The following is a 13342-nucleotide window of genomic DNA, read 5'->3' on the forward strand; positions in this document are numbered from 1 at the left end:
ATCCATTACACCTGTGCTTGTCCTCAGGGGAGGCCTATTTTAGTGCAAAAAGTTCTGCAACCATTTAGTATTTACTGAAGCGTTTCTTTTCTTTCTTTCTTTTTTTATTCTATTAAAATTATGTTTGGTACGTTTTTACCTTTCTCTTTGAACGCGTTTGATTCCGCAGTCATCCATGACATCCAAACATTTCCGTTTCCCGTCCGCTCCCTTATGTGTCTCAATCGCGGTTTCGCTCATTGATCCTCTCCGGCTTCCGTAGTCGAGGGGCGTGTTCTGTTTCGGTTTCAGGAAGTAGCTTCCCCTCTGACAGCAGCGGCGAACAGCGCAGCTCTCCTGAGAAATGGTCTGAATTTGCCTCGTAATTGTGCCGACAACACTCCCAATGCGCATCCAGTATTCCGTGTCCTGTCAAAGTTTACCACCGGGAGAGTTTTGGGCTCCCCCCCCCCCCCCCCCCCCCCCCCCGACCACTTTGCTAACAGGATGTCAAGTTAGCCAAAGCAGCTAATGTAGGAAACAGTTCAACTTCAGTTGGATTGACATTCACAAGTGTTCAGTTACAGAGGTGGGTAAAAACAAACAAACAAACTAAGTTAGAGGCTCTTACCTTGTCTGTTGAGCTGGGAGTGAACTTTTCTGTTAAAGTTGAGAAACAATTTCAATCTCAATTTAAAACCTGAGATGAGATTGTAGTAAGTTACTTTGTTAGTAAATAATATTTCTGATCATTTGATCATCATCAAGTTTAAATAAGATGCATATAATAGCTTTCTTTTTTTTTTTTTATTTGTGAAAGCACAATTTAGGAAAATAAGATCATCAAACACTTATCCTCCTGCAGGAAGGTCTGCAGGACATCTTGAAAAGTCATTTTATTAACATTTACAACTGCACACAAATTTGTGACATTCGCAATCGGACACAACAGACAGAGTTTTGCAGCACTCCTTCAGAGGGCCAGTGGTCGATCAATTCTTCTCCTAAAGAACAGCTGAAAAACTCATGCTAGACAATAATTATTTTAAACCTGGCAAGCCAATAGTTGCGCTTATGAATAGCTAGAACAATACTTAGCAGGCGACTTCTTCTAGATAGTGATTCCAAACTGGTAGGACGAGATAAATAAAGATAAGTCTTATTGATAGTTTCTAGATTAAATGAATAGTAAGCAATCAAAACAATAATCAGCATATGATCCGTGAAAGAAAACCATCATTAGTTGTATCCTTAGCACCAGCATTAACAGGTAACCTTGTTTGTAATATCCCATATCATAGTATCACTGTAGACAAACAGAAAGCGTCACGTCACCAATCACCACTGTGAATGCATGGTAATACTGCAGTGGTGAAAAAGCTTTTTTCTTCATGCAGGAGGATGCCACGCTTGCAGTCTGGTGTGTGGAAGCATTTTACCCCAGCTGTCAAAGATGGCAGGGAAACATTCATGTGCAACTACTGTTCAAGGGCATACACAAAGAATGCCACCAAGATGCAGATGCATTTGGACAAATGTAAGGAATATTCTGTGGTTTCACAGCAGTCACCCGGCCCAGATGGAAGCTCCTCTGCCTCGATCCCTGTTCCCTCCTTCTCGTTCTTACCATGTGGCACTTCTGGGGGACAGTTCCTCATTGATTCAGTGGATCAACGCAGCCAGGCGTATGCAGATGAGAGCCTGGCGAGAGCCCTGTATGCCACTTCCTCACCCCTCACTCTCACAGACAATGTTCATTGGAAACGGTTCTTCAGTGTGCTGCGGCCTGCTTACTGCCCACCCACCAGAGAGGCTTTGTCCTCTCATCTTTTGGACTGTGAGTATGACAGAGTGCAAAACCAGGTTCACGAGGCAATAGGGAAAGCAGACTCTGTTACCATCATCGCCAGCAGCTGGTCAAACATAAAAGAAACAAGGACTATCATTTATATTGTGACTACTCCTGTGCCACTGTTCTATAAATGCACAAAGACAAAAGAGGAGATACACACAAGCACATTCATTGCTGAGGAACTGAAAGATATAATAAATAAAGTGGGGCCTCAAAAAGTCTTTGCTATCATCACTGGCGATGCACCAGAAATGATTGCAGCTTGGTCTCAAGTTGAGGAAGCCTTCCCACATATATCAGCTATTGGCTGCTCTGCATGTGCCATCCAGAAGCTCTTTGATGACGTGGCATCACAGCCGTCTATCAAGGCATTGTGCAGGAGAGCTGAGCAGGTGGTGAGGTATGTTCGAGAGCGAAAAATCCTATCAGAGACTTTTAGATGCTGGCAGTCGACAAAGATAGGAAAAATCTCATCTAACAGAACAACACTGGCACTTCCTACAAGCTCTGACTGGACTGGGATGCTCAACATGTTCAGCAGCCTGCTGGAGGCTCAAAGCTCTCTCGAAGAGATGGCCATCTCTCCCACGTTGAACGTTGAGGCGTCCATCAGGACCACTTTACAGGACCTGACATTTTGGAAAGGGTTGAGTACCAGTCATAACTTGCTCTACTTCATCGGGAATTCTGTGGACTACATGAAAAGAGATGATGCTGTTCTCTCTGGTGTTGTTGACATGTTCAGCAAGTTAAGATGCCACATCGGAGCCTCCCTTCCTGGCTCTGTGCTGCACAGCGCCGAACAAAAAGCTGTCATGGCGGCGTTAGATAGGTGTCAGGAGTTCTGTGTAAAGCCCATCCACGCAGCGGCGTACATGCTGGATCCAAAGCACGTTGGACAGCAGACGCTCTCCGGGGAGCAGATAAACAGTGCTTACTACGTGATATCCAACCTGTCACACCATCTAAATCTTGATGAGGGTAAGGTCCTTGGCAGCTTTGCAAGGTTCTCAGCCAAACAGGGACTATGGAAGGGAGCCGGCATATGGAGCTCATGCCAGCACGTGTCTGCATTCACCTGGTGGAAAGGGCTGTGTTCCTCTGAGCCTCTGTCTGCTGTGGCCTCTGCTATACTCCAGATCCCTCCAACAACCGGCCCCTGTGAGGGGCTACAGTCTCACTTCTCCAATACTAAGGCCCAGGGCTCTGTTTCAGCTGACAGGCTGCAGAAACTGGTAGCTGTACAGGTCAATCTTAATCTTTTAGAGCCAAGTGATTGTGAGTATGCTCCACTGGAGAGTGAGGAAGACAAGAAATTTTCATTTCAATCTGAGACTCAGTAGAAAGACAATGGAGTTATCTGTAAGCCTCGTGGAGCCGTCCAGCAGCAGTCTGCTGCGTCATTATATCACTTTTTATGATACATAATGTTTTTCAGTTCACATGATGCAACTGAAATGTATGCTCTTTTTTTTTTTTTTTTTTTCAGGCGCCTGAAGATCCAATCATCCTCAAAACATGTGCTAAAACTAAGGCTTATGCTTTGAGTAGCATTCCACCTTAAATTTTGGCAGTAGCTGCTTGTAGCTTTGGAGCTACGCAGTGAATTTCTCTCCACCTAATCTCATTAACAAGTAGATGAAAAACCATCTGGCTTCTTTTGCTTGGGACAATCAGGTAGATACATCATTCCAAACACAAACTACTTGTTTTCAGTTCTAGTTAATGCTGTTCTCATTACAGCCTGCTACATCCATGGTATTGTCTAATACATCTTCGTCAGATGTTTGGCCTGTAATATTCAGATATTCTGATCATGTGTTCAGCTATGGTTGAATGATGTTCTCACTGAAAAGACTGTTTTAACCTTTAAAATCTAGTAGTAAGTTTATATGATGGTTAATTAGTGTGTGTCAACTTTATGATCACAACACGAAATGTTAACAGACCGACAAGAGCTTATATGGCCTTCCTTGGACTGTTTTTATATAATGTAAATAAAAGTATTATATTTATTGAAGATTTAGTTTGTTTTGGGTTTATACCGAGTACAGAAAATAAATCTTCTCTCCCAAAAGGTGAATTCCTACAGAATGAAAGAAAGTGGAGTAAGCCAAAGTCATACGAAAAACATATAACACGTCTGTGTGGATGTTGGTTTTAGTCCACCCAAAGCACTGCTGCTTCTGTTGTACTCATTGCTAAGTTATTAACCTGCTAACTCTACTTCTGTATTTACTGAGCAGAGTCACAGCATCACTCTTCTCACACATTTCCCTAAATGGCAGACTAGTGCTTTTAGGAACCATCGCGTTAAGTTCAGCATTTTTCACAAAAGGTTTTGTGAAGCATAAAATACAGATTTAGCTTGTCAGAAATTCACAAACTCCAGCATCCCAGAGAACATTTGTGGCACGGAGACTGTTTTCTCAATTTGATTTCTCTCACACGTCCAACTGCCAGCCTCGGTGCTGAGTTCTGCTGGCTTGTCTCGGGGCGGCCTTGGGCTTCTGAGGGGAGATCTGGGCCCTGTAAATACTAGCATTATTAATCGTAATAGCAGCGGGGCAGGACGGCTGTGGATGTGTCTGTGTCTCGAAGGCAGCAGCACTGCCGTATATCTCTGAGACTGTTTTCTCCACTACATCGCATAGTAAATCTATCACTGCCTGCATCTTCTCTCCCCACACTCTTTCACAGTTGCTTCATTCTGCTGCCTTTTGTCTGTTTCTCACTGCAACAACAGATGTGTAGGCAATAATTAGGGAGATGGTATTCATCATTTTACAGCTGCAGGATCTGATGATGATGTTTGCTGTTAATGACAGGTAGCTGTGTGCTGGCTGAGTTTAAAGTTGCCCATTGTGTGATTTAGTCATACCAGGCAGAATGAATGAAACCACTTGCTTCATGCACGCTGTGGTTTCATCCCCGTTACATCATTTGTAGCAGGTCAAGATTATCAGTGTTAAGGTCCTGAATGTTAACACTTCATGAATGGTGAATCATCATTGAACAACCCTGATAATTGAATATAATACAAATAAACTAAAAATTTAAAACCTGTTATTCTGATCTTTCAACTTGACCCAAATCAGCAACGTGTTGGCCTGAGCGCTATTTGGCCTCTAGCCCAGTAAATCCTACAAAAGACATAAACATAAACAAAACTGGTTCATTACTTTCTTAAAATAACAGAGAAATTGTAGATTTGAGCAAACACAAGCAGGAGTAGGGGAACAGTGAAGGATGAATAAACATGATGTGGTGGTGAGTGTGTGGCAGGAATTACCTCAAAATGATCTAGTCTTGGTTCATTTATATGTTTAACAATGAATCAAAAGCTTTACAAAGTGAGTTAAATTAGTTTTAGTTGCGCAATCTAGTGCTAATCCATCAGCTATCTGAAAAATAGATCTGTTCTTCCACTAAGTTTACCTAAACAGTGTACAGTTTAATTTAATGGCTCCATTGCTGCCTGACTGACGCGACATTAGATCAAAGTGCTGCCCACGCAAGTTTCAACCTTACACTGATCTGCCGTGTATCAGTATGCAAACAAAAGGAAGTTAATAGTGTTACATTTCAGGCCACTACTGAAGTAGATCTCCCCCACACACTCAACAGGAATAGCTACACACTGTCAACCCTCAAAGGTATGGGCTCAGGAATCTCACTGGGTGGTCTGGCAATAATAGCCAACAATGGAAAATATTCTCCTTTCCTAGAAGAGCTGTGATTGCGATGCTGATTAGGCTGTCTGGATCCCTTATTAAAGTCTCTGTACAGCACATTACCCGCCGAGTCTCTGGACACCACCAGAGCAGATTTGGATGACTCTCTTAACTGTGGATACGTTGATCTGCAGAGGGCCACCGAGCCCCGTGTACTTCTGGGATGTACGGGACAGCCTTCAGCCGGGAACACATTACAGTCCAGTAATTAATGTCAGACGAGATCGGGTGTAATTTTGTAATCTAATCAGGTTCAAGTGTGGCTGCTGTAACAGCTGGTGCCAATCCAAGTGTAACTCCCCCGTCAAGGGCTGATATTATTATCTTGGCCTGGAACAATGGCTGGCTTTAGCTGGGACTGAAGGAAGGAGCCAACGGGATGCTTGCACTGCAAACAAAAGTCAGCTTGTCTGGGGATCATTGGGAGAAGAAACGTATGTTTTTCTCTGGTATCAATGACTGAAGGACCTGAATATAAAACCCTGTGGAGAAAGGCACAGGGTGAGATTTCATCAGCAAGTCTGCCCATTCTCCCTCCCCACGCAGCATATGCTGCAGCCTGGGCGCCGTCTCTTTATGTTGTATTTTGATTGTCTGCTACATTATCTACATTTCACACACATTTCCAACAGCAACCTCCAACTCTCTGCAACGAAGCACTTGGGAATATTTCCATGAATTTTTTTTTTTTTTTTTTTGGAAGATGTGTTTATTTGCATTCTTAAGAGTTGGATGAAAAGTTTGAGTCCATAGTTGTACAGTCATTATTAAGTTTGGAAGGAGGCAACGCTGGAGATGGACCAGCATCAGTAATCAGTTAACAGCTTTACCCTGCACTTCAGTTCGAAGACCACAAACATTGAATTGAAACCTTGAGCACATAAAGATGATTATTATTGTATATGAATTGTCAAACTGTCTTTTTAGTAAACAGTAAAGCTTCAATGTAAAAATCTCTTTATTTTGCATTTGCACCCCCATGTGTCTAACTTGGCTCGCTCTAAAATAAACCTGTATGTATGGTCAAAAGAATGCATGAGGTGCACACAGTCTTACTGCTTATTTTGTGTTTATAAATACTCATTCATGTACGTGTACATGGTTTTTGGTTTTTCTGTGTACGCATCATTTATACATCTGGCCCCTAGAGCCTTGACCCCAAGTGTGCGAGGAAACCCACACAGCACAGACCAGGCCCCCGTCCCCCCTGCCGCCTAGTTCATGAACCTAATGGGATATTTCTCATTCTCAAAGCGGACATTTTTTTACCTAAAATTAGATTTTCTCTCAGTTCTGCTGTGGGTACAGGCAGGACTCACCCACTTCGTCATCCTCACTGAGCTCAGAGAGGCAAACCAACTGCATCAATGGGCCGAGGCTTTATTTAGAGATGACTATTGTGCCGGACTGTTAGGCCGTGGAGCCGTTGCTAACGTTCAGGCCCACTGTAATAACAGACCAGCAATAATTTGTGGCTAGAACCTCTGGTCCTTTTCTCATCCCTCACCCTGGCCAACGCCAACCTCGCTTCCCTCACACCCCGAGTCTGAAAAACAAAAAACAACAGATGGGCTGTGCCAAGGAGACTGCGTTTGCTCCTGGCCATTACCACAGAAAGGAGCCAGAGGGTCGGTGGGAGGGCTGAGCTGCTTGGGTTGCAGATATGTAAAGTAACCCAGTGGCAAGGAGAGTCTATGTTCTCCCCTGCTTCTCCCCTTTCTGCTGCTCTCAGCAACTCATAATGCTTTTCTAATTACATTCCAACCCTGATGAATCAAGATTAGGTGATCACAGCATATTTTTCCCTCCATAAAAGCGAGTGTCGCTGTAAAATGTGTAAAGTATATAGATATACTTTATATATATATATATATATATATATATATATGAGTACCACACAGTAGAAATGCTCCATTACAGGCCTTACAGTCAACATCCCATTCAATTAGCCCTACCAAGCTTTTGTGAGTTAATTGTACTTTTAAGTATTGAAAGTAAAAGTCCTTCCACTGATTGATATGTTGTCATATTACATCATTAATGCTCATGTATCAGTGTGTAAGTGTGAGCTGATGTGCTTAGACTACTTTCCACCAGCTAACCTGACATTAACAGCAAATTCGGTGATACAAGGCAACCCGCAGATGCTACAGTTAATTGCTATGATTATACACACTTACGTTGATGAGCATTGATTACAGATGTTCGCGATTATGTCATCGTGAAATATGAAAACAGGCAGCTTGTGAAAACGCTGACTGGCGTCTGCTGTAGGTGCTTACATTGCGTAATGTTTTGTTTTAACCACTTGCATCAAGCAACATCTGGAATTTGGAGAGAAATTGGAGTCTCTTGGCTTGTAGCTGTGAGCTGCTCCTTGCGAGGACAGAGCACACGGTAGGAGCTGGCATCGCAGGCCGCCTCATTTTATTTCAGCAAACACTGGTTTTAGCTGAAAGCCGAGGGACTCATCTGGGATCAGAAATGGCACGAAATAACCCAAACAGTAATGGCTCTGTTGGAGATGATGCCATTTATTCTGCAGAAGAGGCCCATCTATTTCATCTTTGAAAAGTCATTTTGTTTGTGGTAATAGCGAGACAAAAAGATTATATATATATATATATATATATATATATATATATATATATATATATATATATATATATATATATATATATATATATCTGTATAAAAAAAAGGCAGAAGAATGAGGCGGACATGAAACGAAGCCTGCTAAAGTCAGAGGGATCTTCGTCTCAACTTCTCAAACACCGTCAGTGCCTTCCTGTCACAGAGAGACTGAAAATAGCATTCATTTCTGTTTTTTTCTTTTTTTTTAATCCCCCACCTGGAGAGAAAGCAATTGTCACAGTGGAAAAGCCTATTTAATCAAGAGGCAGAAGACGGTCATGTGACGTGCCATCATCGTAATAGGTGTGGGGAACGGCAGCGTGTAAGCCAAGCCTTGAATCTGCTCTGCATCGCCATCAATCATCTGCAAGGGTGCTTTCATCCCATCTCTCTATCTCATGCTCTTACTCCACCATCCTGCCTTTCATCCTCATTACCCCACTCATGTACTCAGCCAACAGCATCCAAGCACCCAGAGAAGTCGAAGGAAAGATGTGAAGGAAAGCTGGTTGCCACCCCCTCACCCCTTCTGCCATGAAGTCCTAAGGTCTTTCTCCTTTGAATCAAACAGCTCTTTTGTTTCTATCCAGGGGATGAACTGAGAGCACTGAGCCAGAGCTGAGCTGCTCTTCTCAAGCGGCAGAAACCTCACTGGTGCCAAGTACGCGGCTCTAACTGCTACCAGATGTACAATTATAAGCACTTACAACCACCAAGGCCTTTTTGGTGTGTAAAGAAAAGAGGGAGATAGATGACTTGGCAAAATAATGAACATTCTGCAGAAATATTTATTTGTTTCAGCTTGAAAGTGATTTTTTTAATACGCCTATTTTATTGTTTCTAAGACGCAGATTGTGTGTTCTGAGCCACATAAACCACTACAGAAGTTAGTGTTTTTTATAAGCTAATTATAACCCAAACACACACATTGACTAGGCAAAAGTGTATTGATTTTCATCCAGCTCATTATTGAGGCCAATTGAACGAGCCAGATTCTTTCCCTTGTTCCAAATGTTGGATCAAAAAAAAAAAAAAAAAAATCTAAATAGATTACATAATGGCTTTATTTCTCTTTTCGAGGACATAATGTTCATTCAAGCTGACATATAGCTTCCTGAGCCATGCCAGGAAGTAAACAACCTCATCCATTTTGTCGAAAATGATTTTAGTTGCCTCCTTGTGAAGATTCAGTGGAGTTCATGGGAAATTTTTTCAAAGAGATGGGTGAACGAGATAGAAAAAAATTAGACGCATGTGTTTGACATGTTAGAGAAGTCGATTTTTTTTCCTTCATTTTCTCAGTTTCTATTGTTTATTCTTTGAGGCTTTGATCACTTGAGGATTGTCAAAATATGATATAGGTCCACTGACAGTTTTTTATATTCTGCCTTTTTAGTTACTGTCACTATACCTGTCAAACCCTTCAGTCCGGCGTGGCACATTGTAGATAACCGTGGCAGATTTATCATCTGAAATTCTTGTAAATTTTCCCTTACCGCCTGACAGAGGTAGACAAAAACCAGCTTTTCATTTCCAGCCAGCAACCATTGATTTTCGCTGGCTCCAATTACGACCGTTGCTGGCAGATTTATGAGCTGCGGATGTAGATGCTGTGGGTAAGTCCTGATCCCTTCGGAGAATGCAGTCTGACAAGGTGTGAACCTTCGTGGCTGCCAGAGACTGTGATGAGCGAACTGAAGAGAGGTGCTCCGGTACGTGGGGGATACATGCTCACCACCTTTGGCTGTCCTGACCATTTCATTGCAACCTTGACAGCATGCAGATAGGTTTAAGGCCGCGAGCTGTTGAACTGAGTTCAGATTCAGTAGAATTATTCCGGGAGTTCAGATATCTTGACCTTCGTCATTGCTGTTTCCTGTCAGTTTATTTTCATTATCTAAAGACATGTTGGACCATGAACGCATCACCAGTGGAGAGAGAATCGTACGGAAAATACAGTTAAGGAAGACAATTTAATCCGTTTTGAAACAAACAGCAGGCACTAAAAAAACTAACTAAAATGGTTTTGCACTTAATGATGCACTAAACAGTTTTAACTTATCCATTCCCATTTTTCCATTTTTTTTTCTATCAAACTTTTTAAAAGTAAAACTCAAGCAGCAGGAAGATTTGTGATATGCCAGTATATAATGATAGTTAGCCGCTCCAGGATGAACTCTGGGTAAGACTGAGTGAGCACACTTCGCCGTCACTTCATATGACATTATGTACAACGTGTGAGGTCCAGCTCCAAATGATTTTTTTTTTCTACTGGTGAAAATGGTTGGGATGAGTCATTGTTAGTGGAGAAAGGGAGAATACAAACAAAAATTATACAAAGGGTGTTATTTTTTTCCCCCCTGGTAACCAAAAATTGTGCCAATTTACAGGTTGCTCTCATCTTTATTCAGATTATTTAGTACACAGTTGGAGTTTGTAACGGAAGTCCAAAGTGCGCTAATTGCAGCATTATAGTATTTAGAATTGTCCTGGCTCCATCTTTTTTTTATACAACTTGCAATAAAGTGGAAAGTAACAGTTCAGGAAGCTTTTCTAACATTTTCTTTGGAATGAATGCACCATCTGTTGCCTGGAGAGTAAAATACATTAAGCAGCCCCAGCTACAGAAAGTAAGGCCATGTAAGCAAATAAAAAGCTGACTCAGCTAGACTGTGGCTCACAGGTGTGTGTACATAAAAAGGTGGATGGCATGTTATTACAGGTGTGTAACCACATGTTGACATACCCTCCCTCCTCTGCTGACAGAGTGCCGCCTGGTTCCGTCTCCTCTGACCCTGAAGGCTGGGTGAGTCCACTGCAGCCCGTCACTGTAACCTCAGCGCCACAGAGCATGACACCATGATTTAGCCTTCATTTTGTGGTAAGGTATGCAATGACTGTGTGCGATCCTGAATCACCACTGTGAGGGGTGCGCTAAATCTAAATGAAATCTCAGTCACCAAGGACCCCGGACCAGGATGAAGAGCAGCTGATTTTCACATCTTCTCCCTTCGCTGCAGAAAACGAAGCTCCCTCGTGACAAGAGAGCAAATACTTTGTGGTCTTTTTGTCGCACACTGTGTTACAACAATAATTGAAATCAGAAGTTCCAATTATCTGATAGATCATAACGTTTCATTGAGAAGTGCGATGACAGAGGGAAGCTTCAGCTAGTTCATCTTGCCTCTGTGATTTATATTACACAGAGCTCTTGTGAGATACTCTTTGAAAGAATATGGAAGATTTGCTCTTTAGATGATGACAGACTATATATAAAAAGGACGAGATGAGAAATTGTTCACTGTTCTAGGATTCATTCTCTGTTATGCGGCGCTGAGAGATAAGTTGGCTGTAGCTGTTGCTGGTGTCCAGATTGGCCTGCGACTTACGCAGCATGTGTCTCTCAGCAACAGTCCTTAGTGAGTCCAGCCTTGACCAGTGTCCTTGTGTTCCTGTCAGACGTGCTGCTGTTCCAGCAGACCGCAACATAAAGAAAAGGACTCTGGGCACCACTGGCCAATAAAACGTGTGCAGCATTTCTCTGCCTCTGCCTCTTCTGGTATCTGTAGTCAGGTAGCAGTCCGGTTTACAGTCCTGTTCAAGTCACTCCCTTCAATAAAGGCCACGGTCAGACCCCTGTCCTCATCTTCATGCCTATCTCTGAAACACACCACAAGAGCTGTGGCATCCAAGTATTTCTGAACGTGGTACGACTCAGTGTTGAACAGGATCTGACAGATCTGTACAGTTCCCCGTGGAGCGCTAGCGCTGCTCATCAAGTAATGCATATCAAGTGAATGTGCATTTCAGTAAAAAACAAGAAATCAGTGAAAGAATATTTTTACATAATAGCATAAAGTTAAATAAATAAATCCAACTTTCATTTTACTTTGTCAGTTTACGATACGAATATATGACATTTGGAAAAGCTGAAATATCAAATTGGATGGGTATTCACACCATTTGCTGTTACACTTGAAATTCGCCTGTTTGAGATGTGGATTGGAATCCGTCTGTGGTAATTTTAATTGACTGGCTATTATTGGTGCAGACACACACACACACACACAAAGAGGGCTCAGAAACATAACTGCATTGAGACACAGATCTGCTTGAATTGAAGGTTCCCAAGAGCACGAAGCCTCCATAATTCTCAAACAAGCCACACTCTATTAAGACTCAGCCAAGCAGCCAAACTGAGCAGTCAGTGGGGAAAGGACTACCATCACAGCAGTACTCCTCCAATCTGGACCTTATGGCAGAGGGGCCAGATTGGAGACAGCTCCTCTGCGAAAGTTTGCGAAACTTGAACTTTCACAATCTAATTTCTCTCAGGCGTTATCAAACAAGATTCTCTGGTCTGATGAAGCCGATATTGAACTGATTGGTCTCAATTCTAAGTGTCATGTCTGGTTATCCTTTTGGAAGTTTTCTCCCGTCCCGTCACTGGAGCACAGCCAGAGTGAGCAGCAGGAGTTTAGGTGTTTTTGGGATGGGTTCAATAATTTAAGTATGTCAGTTAATACCCGAGTCCTGGTTCCCTGAAGCTCTTACGTCACTTTAAATGAGCTGGATAAATGAGATTACAAAGGTTGCATGGGAACACAAAAACCAGTTGACTCATCTCAGCACTTTGATGGCCTTGTTGCGTTTGAACTCTTGCTCAAATCAAACGTTGCGCAGTTAGTTGGTAGCCTGTTGTCCTGTAACTCCTGGCAACTGCAAATCCTAAAATTGGTGCTTGTTAGTGAAGATTGTTGTGTTGAATAAAACAGATCATACAATTTTCAGAGTTGTAAAAATGCAGAAGTACCCGTAACTTTTAGTCAAGTTGATCCAAAGTGAAGCTAATATCTGGGTCAGCCTAAAAAAATATGATATCTTCAAAATGAACACATGACGTGAATGAAAATAGCCCATGCATCTGACAGACTGATTATTGATTTGTGAATTTCTTGAGCCGAATACTGATGCTAGATAAATTAAACTTCACTTGGAAGACTACCACAATCCACTCAAAAGAACTCATTTGGATTTGTTGTTTCTGAAGAAAGTAGTTACAGTTTCACTTCTGAATCCTTAATATTCATCGGCTTATGCAACGGGACGCTGCACTGTGGGGGCAGGTTAAAGAACAGCAGCA

General features: G+C 42.3%; 1 protein-coding gene across 1 annotated transcript; it reads left to right on the plus strand.

The window, feature by feature from the left end:
- Nucleotides 1-436: 436 nt before the first annotated feature.
- On the plus strand, nt 437-3205 carry LOC115051313 (uncharacterized). Its single transcript, XM_029514679.1, has 2 exons — nt 437-568; nt 1377-3205. The coding sequence occupies exon 2, from the start codon at nt 1381-1383 to the stop codon at nt 3172-3174; it is 1794 nt and encodes a 597-aa protein (XP_029370539.1). The 5' UTR covers nt 437-568; nt 1377-1380; the 3' UTR covers nt 3175-3205.
- Nucleotides 3206-13342: the final 10137 nt, after the last annotated feature.

The sequence above is a fragment of the Echeneis naucrates genome, chromosome 11 (genome assembly GCF_900963305.1).
Source record: "Echeneis naucrates chromosome 11, fEcheNa1.1, whole genome shotgun sequence".
Classification (NCBI taxonomy): domain Eukaryota; kingdom Metazoa; phylum Chordata; class Actinopteri; order Carangiformes; family Echeneidae; genus Echeneis; species Echeneis naucrates.

What these genes read in the sequence shown, in the direction of transcription:
- LOC115051313 (XM_029514679.1), top strand. Translation starts at nt 1,381, where the DNA reads ATGCCACGCTTGCAGTCTGGTGTGTGGAAGCATTTTACCCCAGCTGTC.